Source organism: Camelina sativa, chromosome 9 (assembly GCF_000633955.1).
Source record: "Camelina sativa cultivar DH55 chromosome 9, Cs, whole genome shotgun sequence".
NCBI classification, from domain to species: Eukaryota; Viridiplantae; Streptophyta; class Magnoliopsida; order Brassicales; family Brassicaceae; genus Camelina; species Camelina sativa.
Genome location: NC_025693.1, coordinates 30,656,425 through 30,683,155, shown reverse-complemented (window position 1 = coordinate 30,683,155; position 26,731 = coordinate 30,656,425). Strand labels below are relative to the sequence as shown.

General features: G+C 35.1%; 7 protein-coding genes across 8 annotated transcripts; 4 read left to right on the top strand and 3 right to left on the bottom strand.

Moving 5' to 3' along the window:
* On the bottom strand, window positions 1,196-1,840 carry LOC104713284 (auxin-responsive protein SAUR61-like). The gene has a single exon (XM_010430370.2). It carries the CDS (start codon window positions 1,779-1,781, stop codon window positions 1,413-1,415), a length of 369 nt encoding a protein of 122 aa, XP_010428672.1. The 5' UTR covers window positions 1,782-1,840; the 3' UTR covers window positions 1,196-1,412.
* On the bottom strand, window positions 2,517-3,850 carry LOC104713283. Its single transcript, XM_010430368.2, has 2 exons — window positions 3,486-3,850; window positions 2,517-3,143 (listed from the first exon to the last, which is right to left on the bottom strand). The coding sequence occupies exons 1-2, from the start codon at window positions 3,596-3,598 to the stop codon at window positions 2,936-2,938; spliced, it is 321 nt and encodes a 106-aa protein (XP_010428670.1). The 5' UTR covers window positions 3,599-3,850; the 3' UTR covers window positions 2,517-2,935.
* LOC104713282 (dehydrin ERD14-like) lies at window positions 6,948-7,937 on the top strand. Its single transcript, XM_010430367.1, has 2 exons — window positions 6,948-7,343; window positions 7,451-7,937. Exons 1-2 carry the CDS (start codon window positions 7,062-7,064, stop codon window positions 7,766-7,768), a joined length of 600 nt encoding a protein of 199 aa, XP_010428669.1. The 5' UTR covers window positions 6,948-7,061; the 3' UTR covers window positions 7,769-7,937.
* On the top strand, window positions 8,310-10,860 carry LOC104713281 (cytoplasmic tRNA 2-thiolation protein 1-like). 2 transcript variants are annotated; one of them, XM_010430366.2, is made up of 10 exons: window positions 8,327-8,636; window positions 8,758-8,872; window positions 9,059-9,201; window positions 9,348-9,467; window positions 9,555-9,667; window positions 9,770-9,862; window positions 9,956-9,996; window positions 10,162-10,228; window positions 10,311-10,422; window positions 10,546-10,860. In XM_010430366.2, the coding sequence occupies exons 1-10, from the start codon at window positions 8,532-8,534 to the stop codon at window positions 10,708-10,710; spliced, it is 1,074 nt and encodes a 357-aa protein (XP_010428668.1). In that variant the 5' UTR covers window positions 8,327-8,531; the 3' UTR covers window positions 10,711-10,860. The 2 variants fall into 2 exon arrangements, with proteins under 2 accessions (XP_019085026.1, XP_010428668.1); XM_019229481.1 differs by having other exon boundaries at window positions 8,310-8,636; window positions 9,348-9,667.
* LOC104713279 (L-ascorbate oxidase homolog) lies at window positions 14,590-17,848 on the top strand. The gene is made up of 8 exons (XM_010430365.2): window positions 14,590-14,876; window positions 14,978-15,087; window positions 15,726-15,996; window positions 16,131-16,230; window positions 16,335-16,680; window positions 16,759-17,124; window positions 17,205-17,283; window positions 17,376-17,848. The coding sequence occupies exons 1-8, from the start codon at window positions 14,733-14,735 to the stop codon at window positions 17,586-17,588; spliced, it is 1,629 nt and encodes a 542-aa protein (XP_010428667.1). The 5' UTR covers window positions 14,590-14,732; the 3' UTR covers window positions 17,589-17,848.
* LOC104713278 (enoyl-CoA hydratase 2, peroxisomal-like) lies at window positions 18,225-20,890 on the top strand. The gene is made up of 11 exons (XM_010430364.2): window positions 18,225-18,386; window positions 18,477-18,499; window positions 18,607-18,712; window positions 18,797-18,864; window positions 19,074-19,146; window positions 19,321-19,360; window positions 19,632-19,704; window positions 19,840-19,990; window positions 20,109-20,179; window positions 20,394-20,567; window positions 20,654-20,890. Exons 1-11 carry the CDS (start codon window positions 18,327-18,329, stop codon window positions 20,739-20,741), a joined length of 927 nt encoding a protein of 308 aa, XP_010428666.1. The 5' UTR covers window positions 18,225-18,326; the 3' UTR covers window positions 20,742-20,890.
* Window positions 20,996-24,926, bottom strand: LOC104713277 (prolyl endopeptidase). The gene is made up of 12 exons (XM_010430363.2): window positions 24,549-24,926; window positions 24,136-24,355; window positions 23,833-24,033; window positions 23,664-23,734; window positions 23,386-23,548; window positions 22,583-23,176; window positions 22,114-22,494; window positions 21,957-22,032; window positions 21,814-21,877; window positions 21,584-21,719; window positions 21,378-21,491; window positions 20,996-21,305 (listed from the first exon to the last, which is right to left on the bottom strand). Exons 1-12 carry the CDS (start codon window positions 24,875-24,877, stop codon window positions 21,240-21,242), a joined length of 2,415 nt encoding a protein of 804 aa, XP_010428665.1. The 5' UTR covers window positions 24,878-24,926; the 3' UTR covers window positions 20,996-21,239.

Genomic DNA, 26,731 nt, shown 5'->3' with positions numbered 1-26,731 from the left:
TCCATTTTAATAATAATTATTTTTATTTTCATTATCATCATTTCAATATATTTTAATAATAAAAGTAACAGCTTCAGCTTTAAAAGTATTTGTTACCAATCAAATTTTAACAGTTAAAGTTTCTACAGTTAAAGCATCTACAGCTAAATTCTCTACAGCTAAAATTTTAAAGTTAAAATCTTTACAGCCATAAGTAACAGCCGTTACCAATCGGAGCCTAAATCATATCAAATTTGAATATTTAATTTCAATAATAACTTCCATAAAATTGTACTAAACAGGATAACTCTCCTTTAATCTGAGGGACCCGAGATTTCCTATAAAACTGCACCAACTTTAGTGAATGGAAGCTTGAATCGTTTACTGTTTCCATTGAAATGTTTTTAACAAGCTAATATATTATTAATATTTATATTTTGGATCAATACTAACTACAATCAATTGATATAAATTTTCTGTTTTAATAAAAAACACTTCATCATTAGAATCCACTTGCACAACTATAAATACAAAAGTGTCAACTAATATAGAAATAAAACAATAAAAATTACAAAATCAAATTATAATATAATAAAAAATAGTATAATTGTTTACTAAATTAAATTTAATAAACAATAAGGATATATATAATAAACCACAACATGTAGTTAATGGAAATTATACACTAAATAATTATAGTACATTCACCAAATTGAAAATATAAAAAATAAATATATATGTAATATAATCAATAAATTATATATATATATATATATATATATATTAAAAAAATATAGACCTGCGGTAAACAATAGTTAAATTTAATAAACAATAAGAATATATATAATAAACCACAATATGTAGTTAATGGAAATTATACACTAAATAATTATAGTACATTCAACAAATTCAAAATATAATCAATAAATATATATGTAATAAACAATGGTTAATCAATAAATATATATGTAATAAATATATAATACCAAGGATTGACAAAAAAATAAATATATATATGTAATATAATCAATAAATTATATATATTATTTTATTTTTTAAAAATATAGACCCGCGGTGTACCGCGGGTGAGTATCTAGTTTGAGTAGTACAATTGGATTAATTAATCAATGGATTTATCGAACTTCTGCGCTTTATAGTACTGAATTGTATTTATTTGCTACTAATTAAGAAATCTGGATTATGATCTGTTACATTACATACCCTTTGCTTAGTAAAAACACTTAAGCTACATACTATAGTTTTTGTCCCAAATTTTGTACTTAACCATCAGGAAAAATCTCAAAATCGAAAGATGATACATTACAATTCCGACATATAATCATTGTTTTATACACAAACAAGAACACAACAACTCTTGTCGGAAAAGTTATTTACTAAAACACCATTTCATCAAAATTTACGACTCCACATTGTTAGGAAACTATTGACTGAAGCTGGCTCTGTCCGCGAAGAGAAGAGACTGGAGCTCCCTTGCAGGTGCTGCTAACCTCTGACTTCTCCACATCATTATTATCATCGGACATACTTCTCTTCACAAGCATGATGATGTGATCCATTAGACTTCCATCGCAAGGAACCTTTAAAGGACCATCAATGGTAGTCCCAAACTCGTCCTCTGCCATCTCCAATAGCACTTGTAACATCGGATGGTTTAGATAATTCAATGGCAAAACGAACCTCTTCTCTTCTTTCGTGTATAAAGCGAAGTATCCTTTCTTCCTTTTTCTCCATTTCTCCATCAATTCGGAGAGTCTAATTCTCTTGGAATATAGTTTCTTCATATGATTTGTTTGTTGTTGTCTGTGTGTGTGTGTGTGTGTTAATTCGGCTCTGAATTTGCGTTGTGAATTTGTCTGTTTGCAACCATAAGTGCCTCACTGCTTGTATATATATATGTGTGGAGGGAAAAGTATGTTCGTGTGTTATTTGATTGTTTTTAGTTGCCTTTCAAATCTGTCCATAAATTTGATCACGATCACTCGTGGAGTTACGTACTGATGATCTTCTACAAATATCTAGAGAGTTACATCATTTTTTTAAATCTTTATTTCCCTTAATAACTGCAATTTTCATGATCACTTCCACATTTGTTTTGAGCTTTTCTTTACTCACCTGCTTTATTTTATAATTATTTTTGTTGTCATTAATAAACTTTAGCAAAGCAATTTCTCCATATATGATAAGGGTTCATCATGCAGACATTTCATCAGTTGTCAGTTGATAAACTGAGTGAATCAAATCAAGCTAAGCTAGTGTATTGACAGGCCATAACAAAACATATAATTACCACATTTTTGTTTAATATATAAAACAGAGTAATAAAGTGGTTGCAGAACGCAAAGGTGGTGATAGAAACGTTAAACATGTGAGCGTTTAGAACAAGTTGCTCGCTACTTTTTACTCTATGTAGAGCTCTCTTCTACTTTCATGAGTGTTCGTTGTTTCTTTCTTTTTTCATATCACATGATAATCCTGCAAACCATTTATAAAAAAAGAAACTTTTACAGCCAACGAAGTCTAAGGAACTTCACCATGATATTAAGTGTAACATAGATATATTGAAAATGTATATTTCTTTAATCACAGAACGCTCGAGTGAAACAAAATAGAAAGATCATCTTCCGTGATCGTGGCTAGCAAAAATAATGCAACCTCCCATACTACTTTTATACAGGAAAACAACCTTTATAAACACTTTTGTTCTCATATGTCTCTAACCTAAGCCCTGAAATTGCATTCCCTGCTTTCATATTCTCAAGTCAGGTCGATTCTTCAAAGGACAACAAAAGCAATGTGTCCCAGAGTCCAGTCTAAGGTTTGCGGTCATCTTCATCAATGCATATGGGCACAATGCTCATGCCAGAAAGGAAGGAGTAGGGTTTGGATGCGTGAGAAGATAAAAAAGGTTTGCAAATGCTCTGAGTGGTATTGGTCTTTACATAGAGAGAGGAAGAAGCATCCTTCGCTTCTTCTTCCTGGCTTGTCTCACTTGCTTTGTGATTTTCATACAAACAAGCAATAGTAAGGTGACACAAACCAGGATGAATGCGAGTTGCAAACGCCTGAAGTACAAGGATACTGCTGAAAATACTAGGAACGCTAAGATCACTAGTTCCCATATAACAAAGACTACGACATCGACCCTGAAATCAAAAGCAAACAAAACGACTATCATAAGTACCACCACAGTGAATTTCATCAGATTTATATAGTTTCTTTGTGTGAAATTCACATATAAATGTTTACCTAGATGTACTCATATCCAATGTTCTAAGGTCAAAACCCTAAAATGATTAGAAATTTTACGATTCCAAATTGAGAGTATCACGAAGTCTAAATTTCTCAATGGGATCAAAATCAAATCTAATTCCCTGAGACTAATATAACTCTATGCAAGGCAGAGCAGCTCCGAATCACAGCAGAGAAAAAGCAATTGCATAAACCGAAGATCTCAAGACCTGACTGATTAAGATAGGTTGTCAAACCTGGAAGAAGAGAAATTGGAGGTGGAAGAGAAGAAAGAAACGGAGGCCCAATCATGCTTTGATCTAATTTGATACTCCCTCAGCTGTTCTGCTAGATTCGATCTCGTTATCATCGCCTTCTCCAAATCTCCACCTTACTTATGGAAACCTCAAAGAAGCGTCGGAGAATTACGAGATGCACGATCAACCAAAATCGGTCACAAACATAGAACTCTCCAACAATGGACAGAAAACAAAATCTTGCGAGAAGGAATATTTTAGCATCAACAAATTTACAGCGACGGGTGACGAAACATCGATTGTTCGTTTCGTTCGATTCGTTAGCCAATTCGCCCAACGTTGCGTGGACTCTCTCTCTCTCGGTGTCAACAACCGGGTCGGGTTATAGATCCGATCTGTATTGTTAAAGCCCATATCATGGATATTGGGCTATTTCGTTTTTGACATCATACTTTATTGGGCCCTTTATTTTTGACGGTCGAATTTACGATTGTTAGATATAAAATGGAAATTTCTTTTAATTTTTTTTTGTTTATTATAAGCAAACAACTCATTGAATAAATAGAAGAATACAACAACAACGTCAAGAAAGAAAAAAGCAATGCATTTAATTGATTCTCGTGACCCACTCAAATAAAGAGAGTGCTGTTGAATATTCCTGATTTGACCACAATAAGGCAAATATCTCGCCCATACAACTCAGATGGGCGGGGTTCAAAAAAAGAAGAAATAGACAGAAGAACAAACGAGTAATGTTCATTAGCGCACTCAGCACTTTTTTTGGTGCCTTCAGTTTCAGAAATCTGAAACTTGTTTATTTCCAAACCTTTACTATAGTTAGTTAGTTTGGTTGTGGATTATTATTATTATTATTGTTATTATTATTAAGTGTCGGCTACATGCAATTTTGTCGTTTCGTTATCACCGATAAACATTATCCAAAGATTAAGTTGGAGCTTCGGTGTATATATGACAAGAACCAAAAAGACGAACAAGTGTTAGTCATTGAAAGAGATTGGGTTTTGTTTGATAATGTGTGTTGGTACGTCATGGTTCGTGATTGAATTTTGAGACCAGAGACTACGAAATGATGTGGCAAGTCGTGTTCATATCTTTTAATGGAATGGTACACGGTTCATTGTCATTTTAGCCGAAGGTTAAGACATGATGCATTCCCGATTACCATCTGTCCCTTTATTAATTCTTTTAGTTTTATCTTTTAATTATATATACTTCGAAAATGATATCCCACACACACAGACATAAAACACATTGCATTAAAAATCCAAGTAATCTTATTCTCATTTGTCACTTCCTGATTTCATTATCTTACATACGGGGGGTTCGGTTTTTCGGTTTGGTTTAGGTTCGGTTTTTTCGGTTTACGGTTTTTTTGGTTTTATAAAAATGGAACCATAAAGAAACCATATATAATTCGGTTTGGTTACGGTTAGGTTTTTTCGGTTTATGGTTTTTTCGGTTTCATAAAAAATGGAACCATATAAAAACCATATGTATCACAGTTCGGTTCGGTTTCGGTTTGGTTCCGGTTTTTAATGGTTATTTTATACTTTTAAAAAATAGATAGTTGATACATAACTAAAAATAAACATAAAAGTAAAACCTAAACATAAAAAAAAAAAAAAATAGAATCCAAATTTAGTTTTGTAATTCGATAGATTACTAAGAGATCAATAACTATAAGCCCAATAAAGAAAAAAAATATTGATATTGTTATACAATTTAAAGTTATAAGTTGGAGAAACTAATTATATCTAATTTATCCTAAATTTTTTTAAAAAACCAAAAAGACCATTCGGTTTTACGGTTTTTAACCATACCAAACCTAAACCAAATGCTTAACTAAAATGAAAACCAAACGGATTTTTAGACTTAACCATAACCAAACCAAACCTATTATTTCGGTTTGGTTCGGTTCGGTTTTTTGGATTTCGGTTTTTTTGTCCACCCCTAATCTTACAGTTTATCTTTTATAAAAAAATTCATCAAAACATATCCATTTAAGGTTGATAAAAAAAATACACAACCTTAACTCCGTAAATAAGATTACGAATTATTTTATTGTAAACTGTTCTAAATCTTTGTTTTGGTGCCCGACTAACCTTTAACAATAACTTTGATGAATATCCACAAGAAGCGTAAATCATCCCTATCCAATATTGTAGACTCTTTAATCGATATATTTTTGTTGCGTTTAATGTTTCCTTCCAAAGATCATTTAGAATTTCAAAAATCATGCGTCACTGGATTGGCCTCTTCAATATGCCTAGTTATAAGAATCTTTGATTCCAAGGGTTGATAAGAATTAAGAAAACCACGTTCTTACTGGTTTGTTTGTAACGCATCCAAGAAAGCAAAGGGAACGTTATAAAAATTTCTCAAAAATTCATCATTTTCTTCTCCAACAAGCTTTATTATGATTCCGACGTGGCATTTAGTCAATAAGTCTAGAGGCCCCACGTAACCGACATCACGTCTTTTACGCCAATCATGACACAGTATCGGGTCCCACGAAAAGGACAACTTCCCACGATGTATTGACACGTGTCAACATTCGATTCATCGATCTCGTTTTCTCTCAGTCTACATTTTCTGACTTTTATTAATTTGCAGCTCAACTCTCACCTCCGCCGTCCGATTAGTTTTGCTAATGTATGACACGTGTCTCTTAATAGAGGGTTAAACAAAATTTGCAAGCTTAAGAGTTAAGAATTTAAGATTAATTTGCCTTAAGTACGCTTCTCCTTTCTTTTAATCCATTTTTGGGATGTGCAAATTTGTCCCTATATTTCTGAAATCTTGCATAAAGAAACCTCAAAACTTTAAGACATTTCTATAATGTTAATTTAGATATTATCAAAATCTCTTTTGCGTTGTCAAAAAAATTATTTATACACATTCAAATGATTCCTTGCTCTTTTTAAAGTTTGAATAGAGTTTTCTTATTTCTTTTTACTTTATAAATCCATCATTGTACTACAAATTGTAGATAACAAGTATTATTAAACAAAAAACTTGTGAATTTGTGATAAGCCTGATGGTAAAAACCTAAAGAACAAATCTATCTTAGTTGTCATTCCTATCCATTATTCTAGTTCCACTAAATTAATTTAACAATAGATTTATCAGATAATGTATTAGAGAACGACCTCCAATCACGTAAGCAAACTATTTTTTTAATTAGTTAATTAATGAATTCTTCTTGATACATCTATAACCTTATCTAATAAATAAATCGAAAAAAAAAAGAATAAAGAAATTATAATTTTGGTGGGTCTGAAGGGTGGTAGATGTATAAAAAGGAAACAAATTCGGGCTATTTTATAATTTATCTATAGTTTTGAACTTTTTTAAAAAATTATAAAAAAAAGTAAACATACAGCGTGAAATCCGCGGTGGATTGGACCCCTTTCCTTTTAGTCCTTCACACTATAAAAGACAACAGTTTCTTCTTCTTCTCATCTCAGATTCTCTCAATCATCTCTTTTCTCTCATTTACTTTTGAATTTCAAAACCCTCACATATATTACTTTTTCATTTGCTTTCGAATCAACTATGGCGGAAGAAACCAAGAACGTTACTGAGCACGAGGTGCCAAAGGTAGCAACCACAGAGGAATCATCATCGACAGAGGTTACTGATCGTGGACTGTTCGATTTCTTCGGGAAGAAGAAGGACGAAACAAAACCCGAAGAGACGAACATCGACTCTGAGTTCGAGCAGAAGGTTCATATCTCTGAGCCAGCGCCAGAGGTTGTTAAAGTCGAGCACGAAGAGGAAGAGAAGAAGCCTAGTCTCCTTGAGAAGCTTCACAGAAGCGACAGTTCTTCTAGCTCTGTAAGATTAGATCTGATCATTATATATTCAAGATTGCATGAGATCTGATCTGTTGATTTGAAAGATTTATTCTAACTATATGGGTTTGTGTTTTTTTTTTTTAACAGTCAAGCGAGGAAGAAGGTGAAGATGGTGAGAAGAGGAAGAAGAAGAAGAAGGATAAGAAGAAGACAACCACTGAAGTAGAGGTGAAAACAGAGGAGGAGAAGAAAGGGTTTATGGATAAACTGAAGGAGAAGCTTCCTGGACACGGTAAGAAGACTGAGGATGCATCAACCGTCGCTGCTGCACCGGTGGTTACTCCTCATCCGGTTGAAGAAGCTCATCCAGTGGAGAAGAAGGGGATTTTGGAGAAGATCAAGGAGAAGCTTCCAGGATACCACCCCAAGACCACCGTAGAGGAAGAGAAGAAGGATAAGGAATAAGCACAAAAATTATTATGATTAAATACTATGAATAATGATGGTTGATTTGCTTTGTTTTTCTTTTCTTTTTTTTCTATTGTGATGATTGATCATCTTTTGCTTTTGTGATGTTTAAGTTTGTTGGCTTTTTTGTTGATTACAGTATTCATATGTTTCTCTTTCTCTTGTATATGGTTTTTTCAAAAAAAAAAAAAAAAATTATTTCATGGTATTTTAATCGTATGAATATTTCTTCATTTGATATTAGGAGATGAGGGTTAACCCTTTGCTTTCTTCATTAGTGATAAAGAAATTGAGAGTTGTGTAACGGCGAAGAGGATATAAATTCTTGGATGACCCCAGCTTGACTTCATCCAATTTCGTATTTAAGAAATTTTAATGCGTCGGTATAGAAGAAACATGAAACATGACTCGTCACACGATCATGACTTAGTGATTGTATGTCATTGTTGTCGACACAATTACTCAAAACGTGTAAAAGTGGACTTAACTCAGATATATTTTATGTTAGATCGATTGATGTATCCTAAGTTTTGATGAGATCAAATGTCATCATCATCGTGGGTTATATATCATGATCTTGTAATTGGATTTTTCACGATAGCTAAAAAAGCCCAATAGGCCCATTAAACTAAAACAATTCAGATACCGAAACCTAACGTTGTCGTTTCATGCATATGACTCCGAGTTAGGTCGTTTTTTTCCGGTTCGAGCAACACTCGCCGGCGACTAGTAAACATCAGTGTTTCCTTTACCGGTGAAGATGGAGGCCAGCGAAGCAAAAAGCAAGAGAGCAGGAGGGTCTCGTCTCTGCTGCATATGTAACAAGAGACGACCCGTTCTCAAACGACCCAAAACCCTTCAACAGGTAAATTTTTTAGAATAAGGTTCTGAATTTGGTATTGATTCATCACTCTTGGAAAAGATGTTAGTTTCTCAATCTATTGCGTGTTCTGTATGAGCAATTATGTTGAGTATTTGTTTTAAAGATATGCAGAGAGTGCTTCTATGAGGTTTTTGAGGAAGAGATTCACCAAGTCATTGTTCAGAATCGTTTATTCAAATCCGGTGAGCGAGTGGCTATAGGTGCCTCCGGAGGAAAAGGTTATGTCTTTTTTACTCACCAACGGATTCTGCTTCAAAAGTTCAAACCTTTGAATCTTTACGAATCACTCTGTTTTAGTTTGATGTTCTCGGCTATAATGTTTCTCCAACTGTTACCAAAGTTACATTCAATACTGCTGTACTGTAAAGATCGTATCAATAACTCAAAGGTTGATTATGCTGCAGACTCGACAGTGCTGGCATATGTATTATCAGAACTAAACAGACGTCACAATTACGGGCTGGATCTGTTTCTATTGTCTATTGATGAAGGGATAACGGGTTATCGTGATGATTCGCTCGAGACCGTTAAAAGGAACGAAGTTCAAGTAAGCTTTTTTGAATTTTATGTGTCATGTGTTCTCTCTGGAATTTTATTGTTTGTTTTGGTTTTGATGAAAACGATGCTAAGATTGCATTGCGGAACATAAGAGTCTTAGTCAATTCAAGGATTTTGTTTTTTTTTTGTGTCCAGTATGGTTTGCCTCTTCAGATTGTTTCATACAAAGATCTGTATGGATGGACAATGGACGACATTGTAAAGATGATTGGTCTGAAGAACAATTGCACCTTTTGTGGTGTATTCCGTCGACAGGTGAGCAAGCATTCCCTCTTTACTCAAACTTTCATCATACCTATCATCTTCTGTTTTATGATTTCATCTCTTATTGATTTCTTGAAGGCGCTTGATCGAGGAGCTACATTATTGAAAGTAGATAAGTTGGTCACTGGACATAATGCAGATGATATAGCGGAAACAGTTCTCTTAAATATACTCCGAGGGGATATTGCTAGGTATATATATATATCTGTTTATGGTGATGCTTTTTCTTGGTAAAAACATGTTTCCTGTCTGGTGTCTCTCGACTGATTTGATTTGTAACTTGGTTATTGTAGATTGAGTCGGTGCACATCAATCACTACAGGTGAAGATGGTCCAATTCCAAGATGCAAACCTTTCAAATATACATACGAAAAGGAGATTGTCATATATCCTTTGCTATTTAAATTCTTTGTTTTACTTGTTGAAAAAACTTTTCAACTGTCAACAGAAGATATCGTGAGACCTTAACATAGCTACACGTATGCTTATTTCAAGAAGCTGGACTACTTCTCCACCGAATGTGAGTTGTGCCTTTTCAAAGCTATGTAATTTTATTTTTACTGTTGTTAACTATCACTTTAGCTTGCGCAGAGCTTTAGCAAACTAAAGTTAACGGTTTCACTATAAGCTGAATTCATTATCGGTCAAGAATATTGGAGTTGATTCATTTTTATTTGGATTGCAGGCATATACTCTCCTAATGCTTATCGTGGGTTTGCACGTGAGTTCATCAAAGACTTGGAAAGACTAAGGTTCTTGTTCAACTTTTACTGGTTATATTTGTCATAACCAAACAATGTAGTAAATATCCAACTTATGTTATATAAATTTCAGGCCAAGAGCCATTCTGGATATCATCAAATCCGGTGAAGACTTCAGAATTGCGACAACCACGAAAATGCCTGAGCAAGGGACATGTGAGCGATGCGGGTATATTTCTAGCCAGGTGAGACTTTGCAAAACAAAGACTGCTCTCTCTCTCTCTTATACATCCAGTCATATTTTACATTAGAACTAATATGATATGCACTGGAGATGATAAAATGTGCTTGTTTATACGATGATGCAGAAATGGTGCAAAGCTTGTGTTTTGTTGGAGGGATTGAACCGTGGTTTGCCTAAGATGGGCATTGGAAGACCAAGAGGAAGCGTAAATGGTGATAATAAGCACACAAAGGCTGGATCTACTGCAAAATCTATAGAGAGCAAACAATGTGGATCTCTGGATTTCTAAATTAAGAGAATAAAACGTAGCTAATGAGGTTGTAACAATACCCAGACCGGTTGTGTAAAGAAACACTGTTATACTTAAAACCCATTTAAAACCCATTGTTGTATAACATCTGACAATTGTGGTTTTGCCTCAATGACATAAGTTTTTGCAGCTGGTTCTCTGATCAATAGTGGTCCTTGACTCCTGGATAGAGATTCTTGAACCAGCACTATTACGCCATCAATGACCTCAACCACTAGCTGAGCAACCTAACTCATTTTGAAGTCAACCTGGTTATCATGAGTAATAATTCAATATTTGAAATTGAAACTTATATGCCCTGAAACTAAGACTAGTCTTTCTTCTAAGTTTTTCATAACCAACTAATTCTGCAACTTTAAAAAAATGTGGTGTAAAGCAAATTGTACTGTGTAAAATGCATTTTACAAAATACAACTCTTATTCAGGTTTCAACGCCACTGCACAACAATGTGGTATGTAGCAACAACTTAAAATAGGTACAAACCGAAAACAATGTTCTACGGAGCCTAACATACTATGAATGTACAAATGGATTTCGAATGTTGTTGTCCACACATGGAACACCTAATCCATGTTGTCGTTATTACATTTACAGTCACCGTACGCGTTTTGTATCTTTTTAGTATTTTATTTTGGGGAATTTGATTTAAAAGGACATTTTTTCTTCAATTTGTCCTATTATGCATTCTACGCTAAATTTGTCATTATGCCTAAATTACCTTTTAAAAAAATGAAACTAACTTTTAAGCAATTTTAAAATTTCTGTCACCTAAAAACAAATTCTAGAAATAAGAAATAGGTTGCCATAAGGTGTTTTTGATGAAAAATTGGTGTTTTAATATTGAAAAAAAAATATTCTGCAACATTTAGAATACATTTTCTACTAATTGTATATATTCTGAAGATATTAGATTATAAATTCTACATACTATACATGTTCTAAATAATGTAGATTACAAATTCTTCGCACTATACTTGTTCTGAAAACTTTAGAATCTATATATCTTCTAAAACTTTTAGAAGTCGGATTTTGTATGTGTTCTACAGAAATTAGAATATATATTCTACACATAACTCTATATTCTACAAATTTTAGAATTTGTTTTCTTCACTTTATACATATTCTACTGAAGTCAGAATATGAAATCTACATTTTATCATGTGTCCTGCGAAAATTAGAACACTAATTCTACACTTTACTCTATGTTCTCCATAATTTAGAAACTGAATCCGAAATTTAAGGAAACAAAATATTTACGTAATCCCGAAATTATGCTAATCATATATATTTTTAAGATTACGTTCTAACATGTTTAGAAAACGTGTTCTGAAAACATTAAACATTTTTAATCGATTTTGTTAAAGGTTTTTCAACATTTTCCTACGCTTGTGGGAGAAGCTACCGGAGTCATCGATTCTCGCCGGTGGGAGAAGCTACTGGAGTCGTCGATTCTCGCCGGTGGTTTACAAAAGGGTGTCGATATCTCCTGAGAGAGAGAGAGAGAGTAATGTCGAGATTTTTTATTTTTGGTAGGCGAATAATGTCGAGATTTTGTAAAAAAAATGAGGAAATGGATTAAGAAAAAAGTATTTTTTTGATTAAATTTAGGAAGTATACAAAAAAGAAGAAATACAGAAAAAGGAAATTTTGGTTTTTTCTACAATTAAGAGTTTAATTGAGTTATTAAGGGTATAATTGAGTTATTAAGGGTATAATTGAGTTTATTCTGTATTCTAAAACCTACTCTACCAAACTTAAAAAAAAAAGCATAATGGAACAAATTGAAAAAAAATGTCCTTTTAAATTAATTTATTCTTGATCTTCTTTTTTTTTTTTTTAGTTTTTGGTATTATACTATTATTGGTGATCTTTTTTGGAAATGTTGTTCATTTATACAAGACCTATCTAGATCAACCTTTATTATTCCATAATTTAACATGCCATGGGACCCCTTACGCCAATTTTGCTCTGAGCCTCTGACGCGTCGCTTCCTCACCCAATTACAATCTTCTTGTAGCATTAGTAATTAAATGTTTAATTACTTTACCTTAATTTTTGGAGAGAGTAGTTAGTCCCTTTTATTAAAGGTGCTAATGAGAGTAGTGAGAGGCGATAAATCCGGAATTGCAAACGCATGTCAGGCTAATGTTTTCCTTTTTGATAAGTACACGTAAGGTTTTTTTTCCTCTCTAGTTAACTACTTTTTGGATCCTTGTACCATATTTTCCTATGTTATTGCCATATGTGTGAGAAATTTCATGAAAAAAGCCAAGAATTGAGAATTACCACTGAAGTTAAAGCCTCTGCCGAGAAATTGAAGTTACAGAAGGAGAACCATTCGAAAAATCCAAATAAATTTGAATTGAGCTTCCAAACGAATTTTGATCTTACAATCAGAAAAGGGGTCCCTTCCCTAGTTCCCTTATTCATCTTCTAGCAACTTTATTCAAAGGACATACAATAATAACCTAAAAAAGGATACAAAAATATTATTCCTTATTCGAATTAGTTATAAAGGCATATAAATTACTTTTTTTGTGTGTATCTTCGTTTCGAAGTTTTTTTTTATTGTATACGTCAAATCTTGAATCCAGGCAGGTTTATTGGATTATATAGTTTATATAGTTTTACTACAAATTCAATAGATAATAATCACACTAGGATATATGTATTCCTGTCTCCGATTCAATAATTGGAAAGACCTTTTGTCTTCTTATCTTTGGTTCTTTAATGCACATGTACGTGACATTTGACTCAAACAATACATGTCCTGAAAGACTCAACCTCAACTACTGTATATAAAAATTACAAACCGTTAATTGTTTTTCACCAGTAGTCCATAGTAATAATCTCTCCTGAATTGAAGATGCCCACAGTTTATTAGAGTGAAATCTGATTACAAGGCAAACAAAATAAATCTTACCAGTTACCACTACAGATATTTTCCCTTCCAAAACAGTCGGCAGTCAATTAACAACACCAACGATTTAAAAAAGTACAAAAATCCAAATTGTAATAATCAAATATACCAACGATTTTAAAAAGTACAAAAATCCAAATTGTAATAATCAAATATTTAATTTCCTTTTTACTTTTACCACAAATAATCGTTTGTTTCTAATTTAATAAAGTAACTAGGAGATATCTCAGTGGTGTTGTATAGCCCGGCTCAATGTTTTCAAAAATTATAGTAATATAGTGGTAAAAATTATTGTTATATTCTTTTAAAAATTATTTTGTTTAAGAGAGTATAAAATATTGCAGTTATTTGGTAAATTTACATATTTGTTAATCATATCTATTATATGATAATTCAAAACAATTTATCAATAAAATAAAAGAAAGATTATAGAAAAATCATAATTTTAATAAAATCTTTCAAATATAGTTATCAAAAATAATCATATTATATACCTAAATATCAAATCTTAATTTTAAAATTCTGATTGGTTTACAATTTTTATAAATTAGTTACTAATTTACAAATAATTATTTGGAAACTAGTAATTATTTCAAAAATTTTATTATTAGTTTCCCAAAGAATATTATATAAATATTAGACTTATAATTTTTGAAAATATTATTACTTTCCAAATAAATTAGTGAGAGATTACATATAATTTTTTTTTTAGAAACTAATAATTATTTATTTGAAAGATTTTATTAGTCTAATAACTATATTACATATAAAAAAAAATGAAAGAATTGGGAACCAAGTTGGCTTGCTTAGCCATGTGGATTGTGGCCGGGGGAGACAAATACAGATTTCCAAAGTGAACACAGAGACGCTCGTGGGTCCAGCCACCGACACTGACCTTTGTTTCCTTCTCTCTTTATATTCGTTTCCTCTCTCCCTCTCTCTCTCTCTCTGCCTGCTGTAAAAACTCTTTTTCTTATAATACGTGCCGACTCTTCTCTACACAACTCTACACTCAAATCTGAATGTAAAGAGAGAGAGAGAAACATCACGCCAAAAATACCTTTCTTCTATACAAAGAAAATGGCGGCCAATAATGCCTCATTCGCCGCCGCATTATTCATCGGACTCTCGCTTCTCTTCGCCGTCACGGCCGAAGACCCGTACAGATTCTATGAGTGGAACGTTACTTACGGCGATATCTATCCACTCGGTGTTCGTCAACAGGTAATAATAATATCAGTTGCATTAGTTTCACTCTTCGGTTTGGTTTACAGATCCGGTTTTTTAAAAATCTTTGGATCTCGTTTTCATTTTTTCCGGTTTAGGGTATTTTGATCAACGGGCAGTTTCCGGGACCGGACATTCACTCCGTCACTAATGACAATATCATCATTAACGTCTTCAATAGCCTCGACGAACCTTTCCTCCTTTCATGGTAATTATAATTAATTATCCTAAATCTGAAAACACGGTTTTCAAATCTGCAATACAATTTTTGTTAAGTTTAATTCAATATTTAGATATTGAATTCTGTCGTTGTTGATAGATAGTGGCTACTGGCTAGGCGTAGTAGTTAATATTCTCTTCTCGTGAATAGTACTCCTATATTTTCTTTCTTTCTTGAATAGTGATGTAATAATAAAACGTGCTTTAAATAAATAAAAATAACCTAAGTACGTAAGATTTGGTTTTGGCCACACCTTATGTCGGATTCGGTCCACGTTACAATTATTTTTACCCACAACACGACAGACAGGATTTGTTGGGTGATTACTGTTAAATTTAATTACATCAGAAGATAGTTTTTTAAGTTTATTATGCATGGCTGCTATTTAATAAGAACAGTGACGTACACAATTTTTTAAAATTTTACATGTGCGAAAATGGGTCCACCTTACCATATTATTAGCTGTATCCTACATTTGAGTTGAACTTTTCAATTTCAGCGGAGCACCCTTTTTAGGGGAAAGATTTACATTTTATATTAGTTTTGGGGGTAAAGTTAATTTCTATAGCATTTGCAGGGGCAAGATTAAGAATAATAAGAAATATTTTTTTTTGAAAAAAATGCAGGAACGGAGTTCAGCAGAGGAGGAACTCATTCGTCGATGGAGTGTACGGAACAACATGCCCAATCCCACCGGGTCAGAACTATACTTACATGCTTCAGATGAAGGATCAGATCGGAAGTTTCTACTACTTCCCTTCTCTTGCTTTCCACAAAGCCGCCGGTGGATTTGGTGGTATTCGTATCCTCAGTCGTCCTAGAATCCCCGTTCCTTTCCCTGATCCCGCCGGTGATACCACCGTCCTCATCGGCGACTGGTACAAATCAAACCACACGGTAATTATCACAACTCTGTTATCTCAAACTTCTTAATGAACTTATTAAAAGTGTTTACAAAGAAGATGCAAAAGCTTAAAACAGAGTTTAAAACAGAGTAACTAACTTGTTGTTTGTAAAATTCGTTTGTGTAGGATTTGAAGGCACAGCTAGATAATGGTAAGAAGCTTCCTTTACCAGATGGTATCCTCATCAATGGTCGTTCAAGTGGTGCTACTCTCAATGTTGAACAAGGTTATTATTTATTGCCTCTTTGTCTCTTCTTGATTTCTGAATTTAAGTCATTTTACATACAGTTTTACTGATGATGTGAGTTTCTTCTTTTTATTGTTCCTCAGGTAAGGTATACAGACTGAGAATATCCAATGTTGGATTACAAGACTCTCTCAATTTCCGTATTCAAAACCACAAGATGAAAGTGGTCGAAGTCGAAGGGACACACACTCTTCAGACTACTTTCTCTTCACTTGATGTTCATGTTGGCCAATCTTACTCTGTCCTTGTAACCGCTGACCAGCCTCCACGGGATTATTACGTTGTCGTCTCTTCTCGTTTTACCTCCAATGTCCTTACCACCACGGGTGTTCTCCGTTACAGTAACTCTGCTGGTGCTGTTTCTGGACCTATCCCTGGTGGACCTACCATTCAGATCGACTGGTCCTTGAACCAGGCTCGAGCCATCAGGTATTGAATACTTACTGTAAAAACTGTAGCTGTCCTTTAAAACATTCTTTGATGTTGTTATGTTGTTGTGTCTTATAGGACTAACCTTACAGCGAGTGGACCAAGGCCGAATCCACAAGGATCGTACCATTATGGTATGATAAACACAACAAGAACGATCAGACTTGCTAGCTCTGCTGGTCAGGTTGATGGGAAGCAACGATACGCTGTGAACAGTGTGTCGTTCAAACCAGCAGACACTCCACTGAAACTTGCGGACTATTTCAAGATTGACGGTGTTTACAGGACTGGAAGCATACAGTACCAACCCACTGGTGGAGGAATATACCTCGACACATCAGTTATGCAAGTTGATTACAGAACCTTTGTGGAGATTGTTTTCGAAAACACTGAGGATATTATCCAGAGTTATCATCTTGATGGTTACTCTTTCTGGGTTGTTGGGTAAGTTTCATCCTCTGATTCAAGATTTTGAGTCATTTCTTGATCGGTTTTGGACTAAAGATGGCTCTTCTGATTCACAGCATGGACGGTGGACAGTGGAGTCCAAACAGTAGAAACGAGTACAATCTACGCGATGCAGTAGCTCGCTGCACCGTTCAGGTAGATCACATCTTTTGCATACAAAAGCCATAATGTAATCATGTTTTTGTCACATGTGAACTGTTTGATTAACATTCGTCTACTGTCTACAGGTATATCCAAGCTCATGGACGGCTATATTGATAGCACTTGACAACGTAGGGATGTGGAACCTAAGATCCGAGTTCTGGGCGAGGCAATACTTAGGACAGCAGTTCTATTTACGTGTCTACACACCCTCGACTTCTCTCAGAGATGAGTATCCAGTTCCAAGGAACGCTCTTCTCTGCGGTAGGGCCAGTGGTCGCCGTACCAGACCGCTTTGAGTGGGCGGTTAGATAGAGATATGAGAGAGAGAAAGAGAGAGAGTACATGGTCAGCCAAACCAGCTGACTGACGCGCGTTCTCGAGGATGTTTCTTGTTTTTATTCATTCTTCATTTTGCTAATGAATGAAATTATAAAAGAGTGTATGGGTATATCAGTTTGTAACGATCTCAGCTCGAGGTCTCATTCTTAATTTCTTATATTCTTTCTTTTTCTGTGGAGCCAAAAACTTTATTCAAATATATAATTCTATAGTTTCATTCATCGTATACCCTTACTTATTCACAACAACATAGTGTTACAGTTTAATATGATAGGAATCTTTCAATTACCAATTCCAAAACATACAACTGTAAAAGTGCATAATGCTGTGTCCCGTTCGGAGCCTACGAATGTATTACCAAGCTGGTGCCAGCTGCAAAAAGGGGCATTCCGAGAATCGAACTCGGGACCTCTCGCACCCAAAGCGAGAATCATACCACTAGACCAAATGCCCACTGTAGTTAATGATGTTCTAGTACTTATGATCAAATTAATAGTCTTGATATGTGACATTGGATAAGGCAAGAAAAAAATATCTTATCTAATGTAATAAAAGCATTGGGATTTGCACTTTTTTCAATAATCTTCAAACGCCGACGTCGTTTAGAGGAAACGACTTATCTAAAAGTGTGACTAAAAACACTAACGACACTGAAAAGGAGAAAAAGTCAGCAAAGCGGTGAAACCTGATCGGAGATGGCGACTAGCGAGTCTGAATTCAATCCTGATCTCCTTCTCGCTCATAAGCTTCCCGAGGTTTGATTTTTTCTTCTCCCTAACAGATATTTCCTTGATCGAGACGAACTCACTCTCTTTGATCGCGTTTTCGTTTTTTTCCCCTCACAGACGCAATACACCTATAACGAAAGGTTTGTATCTACTCTTGTAAAATGGATAAACATGGTAGAGAACATCGTGGGAGAGATTAGGGAATTAATTTTATTTGGGATGTTTTTACTTTGTGTGTATAAATTAGAGATGTTGCAATCTATGCTTTGGGAATTGGTGCTTGTGGCGAAGATGCTGTTGATTCCGATGAGCTCAAGTTTGTGTATCACAGAGATGGCCAGGATTATATCCAGGTATCTTCAATGATTTATCTGGGTCTACTTGTGACTGTTTTTTTAATTTCTTTGCCTTTTTTAATTAATCTATGTAAATTATAGGTATTACCAACTTTTGCCTCACTATTCACCCTTGGATCTATGACAAGACTGAATTTTCCGGGTTTTAAGTAAGCACAATTTCTGTCTTGCCACTTTTGTTGTAAACTGGATTTGTTTCAAGTTCTGAAGTTTCTCTAATGAAATTGGCTCGTGGAAGTTTCATCCTAAGTGTTCCACAATTATTAAAACTGTGTCAATCCCTGTCACAATTGAATACATTGAAGATGTGGAAGAAGGATGAAACCTGGCATGATGATGTTATTGTTTCTTGTTGCAGATTTGATCCTAGTCTCTTGTTGCATGGACAGCAGTACATAGAAATATGCAGGCCATTACCTTCCAAGGCATCTGTAAGTAGCTTTTACGTGTACTATACCTATATGCATATATATGTTTTGACTCTAGGATTTTCACTAAGTATCATACCTTCATTCTGGAGTATTGTTTTCGAAGACCTTGGACAACTATATACGAAGTGGCCTTTGCTTTATATTTCTGAATTGATGTTGTACATGTTGATGCAGTTAATTAACAAAGTAAGCCTTGCTGGATTGCAAGATAAAGGTACTTGTCCCTACTGTTTGTTTTCTGTGTCACCACGTTTCAGCAGAAAACCAAACTACTAAAGAGAATTAAAAAGTAGACTTAATTAACTCAGAGGAAGTTGCTATATTAAAAATATTGTAACTCCAAGCATTTAGCTATACTAACCCTAACTTAACAGGAAGTGGAATAATTTGGTCTTTTCCTGTTATGCATCCATCATTGACATGGGAAAATTCAAGGCAATTTAAATTCATCCTTTTTCTGTTCTCTCTCAATGACAATCTTTTAGGTAAAGCAGCTATCCTTGAAATAGAAACCAAAAGTTACGAGCAAGGGTCAGGGGAACTGTTATGCACGAATAGGTAAGAACGTCTCTGCAGGTACTCATTCTGGGACATTTTGGNTGCACGAATAGGTAAGAACGTCTCTGCAGGTACTTATTCTGGGAAATTTTGCCTTGGAAACTTATGAACTAATCCTGAACTTACTCTCTGCAGGACGACAGTATTTCTAAGAGGTGCTGGCGGTTTCTCAAATTCTTCTCAACCATTTTCTTACAAAAATTATCCAAGTAACCAGGGTTTAGCTGTGAAAATCCCACAAAGGCAACCTTTAACGGTATGCGAAGAGCGAACCCAACCATCACAGGCAAGCATCTAATTTTTCATTGAGGTGTACTGATGTTTTTCATTTAAGTTGTTTATGTTCCCTTTGATTCCCTACTTGTTCACACTATCTAACAATCTTGGTTTATATCTCCTTGCAGGCATTACTTTATAGGCTGTCTGGTGACTATAATCCTCTGCATTCAGATCCAGAATTTGCAAAACTTGCCGGGTTAGTGTACCCCTTATAAGCTCTTTTGTTTTAAACAAGTTTTGTTATTTGAAATTCAACAGGTTGAAATGATTAAAATTCATTATTCATTGTATGACTTGGACATTACATGGGTTAATTGGGTAGTAGTAACCACTGAAATGTTTCTCCTTTTTTCTTTCTAAAACTCGCACATTACTTACTTCCCACACGGCTGACACTTGTTTCATTGAAGATTCCCTCGCCCGATATTGCATGGGTTGTGCACACTGGGTTTTGCAATCAAGGCAATCATCAAGTGTGTTTGCAAGGGTGACCCAGCCGCTGTCAAAACCATATCAGGACGATTCCTCACAATTGTTTTTCCCGGTGAAACTCTGATAACCGAAATGTGGCTTGAAGACTTGAGGTAGAATTTGTTTTCTCTCTTCCTCGTATTATTATCCATAGGCACTGTTTTATGCAATCCTGAGCTTAGCTTTCATGAATTCACAGGGTAATATATCAGACAAAAGTGAAGGAGAGGAACAAGACTGTGTTATCTGGTTATGTTGATATACGCGGCTTATCTTCGTCGCTTTAAAACTTTTAGGTCTTTAATACAGTCATAATGTTGCAAAGGCGACAAACGTTTCAGAAGGCAAAACAGCCATTACATGAACTGGTTTCCGTTCCTGAATAAATACTCTTTGATGTCGGTCACGGTTAATGAAAATTGTTGATTGTATCGTATGTGTATGTAGTGAAACCCAAAATGCAACCAGGGATATTTTGCGGTTGCCATAACAGATTCTACCTCTCTCTTATGAAAGCCACATAAACCGAGCCAATCTCAAATATTCAACTGATTGCTACATTTCGGTATGGGATTTCGAAAAGAATCTGTTCAATACAATCCACCCACTCCAAAGTACCTTATACCCTAATTTTGGGTGTCAAGCTTAGAAGGGACATCATAAACTGGACCATACAGCATGAATGTCAAATGAAAAACTGAAACTGAAAAAATGTGATCTGTTTGTGTGTGAATCATAAAACACCAAACTAGTTGAGAAATTGCGTGTAGGTAAGGGATTCTTTTTTACTCGGTCCATGAAGCATTCACCATCTTTGCCATGAATGCATACCGATCAGCTGCCTCATCAATCTGTTAAAAAACCTCAATTTTTTTCAGCCACGATTGAATGTAAAGCATAACTAACGTGAATTTTGTTATTACCATCTTTTGAGTTGGACGACCAGCTCCGTGCCCGGCATTGACTTCTATACGACCAATTATGGGGTTTGTCTGTGGACTATTCTCTAAGCTTGTGCACAGCACGTGCTGCAACGTCTGCAAATATATACGGGAAGAAGCATTTAGCTATAAGCTGGCTCCTTAAAGAAAAGACACAAAAGAAAACAGAAACAAGATAGGGGACGGACCGCAAGTAACTTCAAAGAGTGAAGTGGCACAACTCTGTCATCGTGATCAGCAGTCAGTAACATAGTGGATGGGTACTGAACTAGATGATCACTTTGTTGCTCCCATGGCCTCTTCACATTGTGCAGAGGCGAGTACCTTTTTCACATTCACATCCAAATTGTAACAAAAAACAGCATTGGGAAACAAATCAACACAACAACCCATACATATCATATACTACAAGACTTACTTTATCAGCCAATGAAACTCCTCTTCATTCTCGGAGCAGCCATAATCAGAAGTCCAGGCATGACCTATGCATGCAAAACATCTCATGAGTTAAAGAACCATGAAAGACAGCAGATATAAAGAAAGAGAAATAATTGAACTCACCTATGGTGAACTTGTGAAATCGTAACATGTCCATGACGCCCACATGAGCCAAAGCACACCCAAAAAGGTCTGGTCTCTGCAGAATTAGAATTATGCATAAGTGTGCCAGCTATATAAAATAAAGATTGCAAATTCTAAGCTTTAGAGATAGACTTACCTGGTTTATGCAAGCACCAACTAAGAGTCCACCATTGCTGCCACCTTCAATACACAGCTTGCTCGGTTGTGTATAACCAGCAGACACGAGGTACTCTCCCCCAGAAATAAAGTCATCGAAGCAGTTCTGCTTTTTGGCAAGTGAACCTGCTTTGTGCCATTCCTCACCATACTCCCCACCACCCCGGATGTTTGCAAAGCAGAAAACAACACCGAGATGCTTGCTAAGCACAATGCGGCTAGCACTGAATGACGGTGTTATGCTTATGTTAAACCCACCATATGCATAGAGCAAACATGGGTGTGATCCATCAAGCTTAATATTCTTTTTGGCCACAATAAACATTGGTATCTTTGTTCCATCCTTGCTGGGATAGAAGACCTACAAAGAGGGCCAGAATCCACTTTAACATAAGCCAAGCAAATGAAATTTTGAAAGAACAGGAAGATGCAACTAGAGAGTGCGTTACCTGAGTGGCTTGAAATGCTTCCTTATCAAATCCGGGTACAGTAACCTCCCGGAACACCTTAACTTCTGGAGATTCATTGGCTAAGCCACACTTGTAAATCACACCAGGAGTAAGGAAGCTAGTAAAGCTAAAGAAAAAGCTGTTGTCCTTGCGACGAGCAGAAACATCAGATACTGAACCAATATCTAGAGGTAATTGGTGAAGCAAGGAACCAGATTTCAAGTCTCTAATTTGCAGAATGTGCTTTACATCACTCATGTAGCATGCGACCAGTTGATTCCCATTGACTGCACAAGCTGATGCTAGGACATCCTTCTCGTGTTCTTCAACAACATCAGTCCAACTGTTTGGTTCCTTTAGATCAACCCGGACTAATTTGTACTTAGGGGCATCTTTATTTGTCAAGAAAGTAAATATAGTCTCATCATTAGAGATAACACTATATTGCGCGTCAAAATTGTCAACAAGCTTTATGAATGGAAGAAAACTGCTGCTTCCTCTGAAACTCTCAAGACCTCCTGCAAATGAAGTCATATCGCAGTAGTATAACTTGTTGACAGGGTCACAACCTTCGCTAATGCTCATGACTAAGTACTGCATGAAGAAACAACATGGTGAGATTCAAATCAGGAACTAAGAATTCAAGTTCCAGATAACGAATCACGGATTAAGTAACATGACCATCATACAAAAAAGCGGAAAATGATTAAAATGGTTTTCTGGTAGCATTTACAGAAAACAAAAAAGGGTGAGGTGTATGAGCTTAAACGAAGTTAAGCCAAGATAAGAACTGGTTGTGTTACCTTCCCATCATCAGTGACTTCAGCGCCGAACAGATACTTAGGATTCTCGTGATCTCTCCAGCACAAGATATCTTGAGATTGATCGGTGCCAAGAAAATGGTAATACAGCTCATGATAAAGGTTAGAATTAGTCTCGGTGCCAGCATCGATATCCTCTCCTTCTCTACAAAATCAAATTGGCAGAATAACTAAGCTTTCTGAACTGTAATGAAAGGCTTCTTCCAACACATCTTGTACGTCTCTTAAGCCAGAAATCAAGTATAGTATACATGACTTACTTGGGAGCTGGGTAGCGACCATAGAAAAATCCTTTGCTGTCGTGTGTCCACGTAATGCCGGTAAACTTAACCTGTTCCAAGAGAGAAAACATGAATATATCAGAAACCTTGATAGTAGAACTTTGCTGATCAAACCTCACTAATCAGCTACAATGTAAAAGGGACATACCCATGTTAAAGTATCAGGCTCCACTTTCTTGTCCTCGATCTTCATCAGCTTAATTGTCACCCAGTCGCTACCACTAGCACTAAGACCATAAGCCAGATACTTAGCATCCTCACTAACAGAAAAGGTGTTCAAAGCCACTGTTCCATCATCACTAAGAGTATTCGGATCAAGCAAAACCTCTGGCTCAGCATCAAGATCATCCTGAACTCAAAACGCAATCAAAACTCAAATGAAAAATAAAAAAAACAAAGCTCGATGTATATATGTACTGATACAAATGCTATGTCTCTCCAAGAAATATACCTGCATATAAAGCACACTTTGAGCCTGTAAGCCAGTGTTATGGAAGTAAAAGTACTTATTCCCTTGCCTAAACGGTGAATCGTAACGCGGATGATCGATAAGTTTGGTTATATTCTGACGGAGCTTCTCCTTAGTTTCGCATTTCTCAAGCACAGAATCTGTCAATTTCACTTGGTTCTCCACGAATTGCTTCACTTCTTCAGCATCAGGATCCTCTAACCTATCGAAACACACAAATCCAGAATGACAAAATTCAACGCAAAGAAGGATACAAAAGCATAACTAAATTGAAATCAAATCACAAGAAATCTCCAACAATTTAGGAAGGTCAATCTCCAACAATTTAGGAAGGTCAATCTCCAAGTCAAATCCAGAGCTACGGAGCCATTACAAAAACCTAAACGAACACTTACCAACGGTACGGATCTACGATCTTGACGCCGTGGTAGTCATCGACGACGGAATCATCACGACGGGCAGAAGGATACTGTAACAGGTCGCCGAACACAGAAGAAGATCCCATAACCGCGGAGGTCGAACAAGAACGAGAACGAAGAAGAACAAGAGACTTGGGTCGATGATTGGAGAAGTTTTCTTTGCTAATGAGAAGAGAAGAAGAAGAGGAGAGAGACGATATGCGACGTGATGATAAGGTATTTATACGGAGGCGGCGCGTGATTGTTGGGACGGTAACAAATGCGAAAACGTGAGAACGCGCGTGACTTGCAAACGCTGTGAGCATCGGTCTTTCAAGTCTTCTTCACCGAGTTTGCCGTTAAGTCGTCGGTCTATAGATAGGTACCAAAATTTAATCACATACAGATATTTTTTCACATTCATATTTTTTTATAAAAAATATCTGTATGCGACTTTTATACGCTAAAATCTTTTATATTTTTGACAGTTTGTCTTACAGTCCCTCTATTTTAATTTTTTTTTTACACATATTAAAAAAATATTTAATTTTTCTGTTTTATCTCTAACTAATATATTGTTTTATTTGATATTATCATATAAAACTGTATTGAAAACGTAAAACGACAACTAATTTGATACAAAATTATCCTCTAGAACGATAATTAATTAAAAATAGAAGGAGTTTGAAATACCTAGTTTGAATTTGAATAGTTTTTCCAAGAAATAGTGTTACGGCCAAATGGAACTTGTAAAACGGTTTGTTTGAAGTTTGAACTATGTAATCAACCTAATCAGCTGATGTGGTGTGGTATATGTTGTTTGGTATATCATCTTTGATTATAGTGATAAGGTTATATCACTTCAGAGTTCTCTGAGCTTCTTAATCAGCCACCAATTCATACAAGAATATATAAAACTTTTACCAACATTGTGCATATCATATGTTATAGTAGACTTGTAAATGTGCTATATATTAAGAGGCTTTGGGCCTAAATCTTATCATATAATGTAATATGTAAAGCCCAAATTCAACAAGCTTGAGACCATTACATATTAGAAAAAAAAAGCCTTTGAACTCTCCTAATTTCTTCTTTTTTTATAAGAGTCTAAGTTACCTTAAATGTATAGTAGTAGTAGTAACAGAGGCTTTTCACCGTTTAGGAGGAAACTGAGTTAAGAAAAAAAGAACATTTTTTCTTTTGCTTTCTAGAAAGTAGGTTTTTGAACTACTCCATTTGTTTTCTTTAAAGTATATATATTACGCAGAGTTTGCAGGATAATAATCATACGCAACAACAACACACTAGCCACTACAGAACGTACGTATAGAAAAATACTTATTGGAGTTTTTGTGAATTGACAAAACAAAGCAACTTTGACCACTTAACTAGAACGGAAATTTGAGAGTCACGCGCATATAAATAAATACGTAGAAAAAGTTTTGGAGATTTTGCCTTGAAAGGATAATTTAAATGCTACTGACACACTTCCAATGATGAGGCTACTAGGGGAAGGTTTTTTTTTGTTGAATTTTAATTTTTAATTTTTTAATTTTTCTTTGACGCGAGTGAGTTGTAATTTTGCAAAACTAATGGAGATGGTAATGTTTTGATCTATATATATACCTTGATTAATCCTCATAGGCGCATCAAAGACTTCGAACACTATAGTTCTAAACTTCTGCTTATATATAGTAACGTATAAGGTCAAATAAGGTTATTTTCTCTACGTTAAAATCCAGTAATCGTAACAAATAACAATATTAAGCTCAAACAAAAAATGATGTGACCAGAATCATTTTATCAGATTGAACTTGATTTTGGTTTCATTTATCCGCCATAAAAAGACAACAGCTAGTTTCTTGGTTAATCTAGTGTAAGAGTAAGATATATAGACAATAGCATTTTTTTTTTGTACCATCTAATCAAAAACTGACATAAAAATGTCCCCAGCTTAATTAGATCATATATATATAGAAACCTGATCATTACATTCCAACTTGAAGGTTGAACTTTGATTTTTCGTATACCATATTGTCAGATTGAACACATGTATATCATCAGATGATAGAAACATGCAATTTGTACTTATAAACAAAATAACCACATACTATAGATATAGATTCCAACTTAAGGAAAAAGAAGACATCATCATAACATTGTGTGGGCTTCACTTCAAG

Coding starts and splice junctions, on each gene's coding strand:
- LOC104713284 (XM_010430370.2), bottom strand. CDS start 1,781: ATGAAGAAACTATATTCCAAGAGAATTAGACTCTCCGAATTGATGGAG.
- LOC104713283 (XM_010430368.2), bottom strand. CDS start 3,598: ATGATAACGAGATCGAATCTAGCAGAACAGCTGAGGGAGTATCAAATT. Junction 3,144..3,485: donor TCCAATTTCTCTTCTTCCAG/GTTTGACAACCT, acceptor TTTTGATTTCAG/GGTCGATGTCGTAGTCTTTG.
- LOC104713282 (XM_010430367.1), top strand. CDS start 7,062: ATGGCGGAAGAAACCAAGAACGTTACTGAGCACGAGGTGCCAAAGGTA. Junction 7,344..7,450: donor GCGACAGTTCTTCTAGCTCT/GTAAGATTAGAT, acceptor TTTTTTTAACAG/TCAAGCGAGGAAGAAGGTGA.
- LOC104713281 (XM_019229481.1), top strand. CDS start 8,532: ATGGAGGCCAGCGAAGCAAAAAGCAAGAGAGCAGGAGGGTCTCGTCTC. Junction 8,637..8,757: donor GACCCAAAACCCTTCAACAG/GTAAATTTTTTA, acceptor TTTGTTTTAAAG/ATATGCAGAGAGTGCTTCTA. Junction 10,423..10,545: donor GCGGGTATATTTCTAGCCAG/GTGAGACTTTGC, acceptor ACGATGATGCAG/AAATGGTGCAAAGCTTGTGT.
- LOC104713279 (XM_010430365.2), top strand. CDS start 14,733: ATGGCGGCCAATAATGCCTCATTCGCCGCCGCATTATTCATCGGACTC. Junction 15,088..15,725: donor GAACCTTTCCTCCTTTCATG/GTAATTATAATT, acceptor AAAAAAATGCAG/GAACGGAGTTCAGCAGAGGA. Junction 17,125..17,204: donor TACTCTTTCTGGGTTGTTGG/GTAAGTTTCATC, acceptor TCTGATTCACAG/CATGGACGGTGGACAGTGGA.
- LOC104713278 (XM_010430364.2), top strand. CDS start 18,327: ATGGCGACTAGCGAGTCTGAATTCAATCCTGATCTCCTTCTCGCTCAT. Junction 18,387..18,476: donor TCGCTCATAAGCTTCCCGAG/GTTTGATTTTTT, acceptor TTCCCCTCACAG/ACGCAATACACCTATAACGA. Junction 19,147..19,320: donor CATTACCTTCCAAGGCATCT/GTAAGTAGCTTT, acceptor ATGTTGATGCAG/TTAATTAACAAAGTAAGCCT.
- LOC104713277 (XM_010430363.2), bottom strand. CDS start 24,877: ATGCTCACAGCGTTTGCAAGTCACGCGCGTTCTCACGTTTTCGCATTT. Junction 22,033..22,113: donor TTGGTGCTTGCATAAACCAG/GTAAGTCTATCT, acceptor CTAATTCTGCAG/AGACCAGACCTTTTTGGGTG. Junction 21,492..21,583: donor ACTCTTTGAAGTTACTTGCG/GTCCGTCCCCTA, acceptor ATATATTTGCAG/ACGTTGCAGCACGTGCTGTG.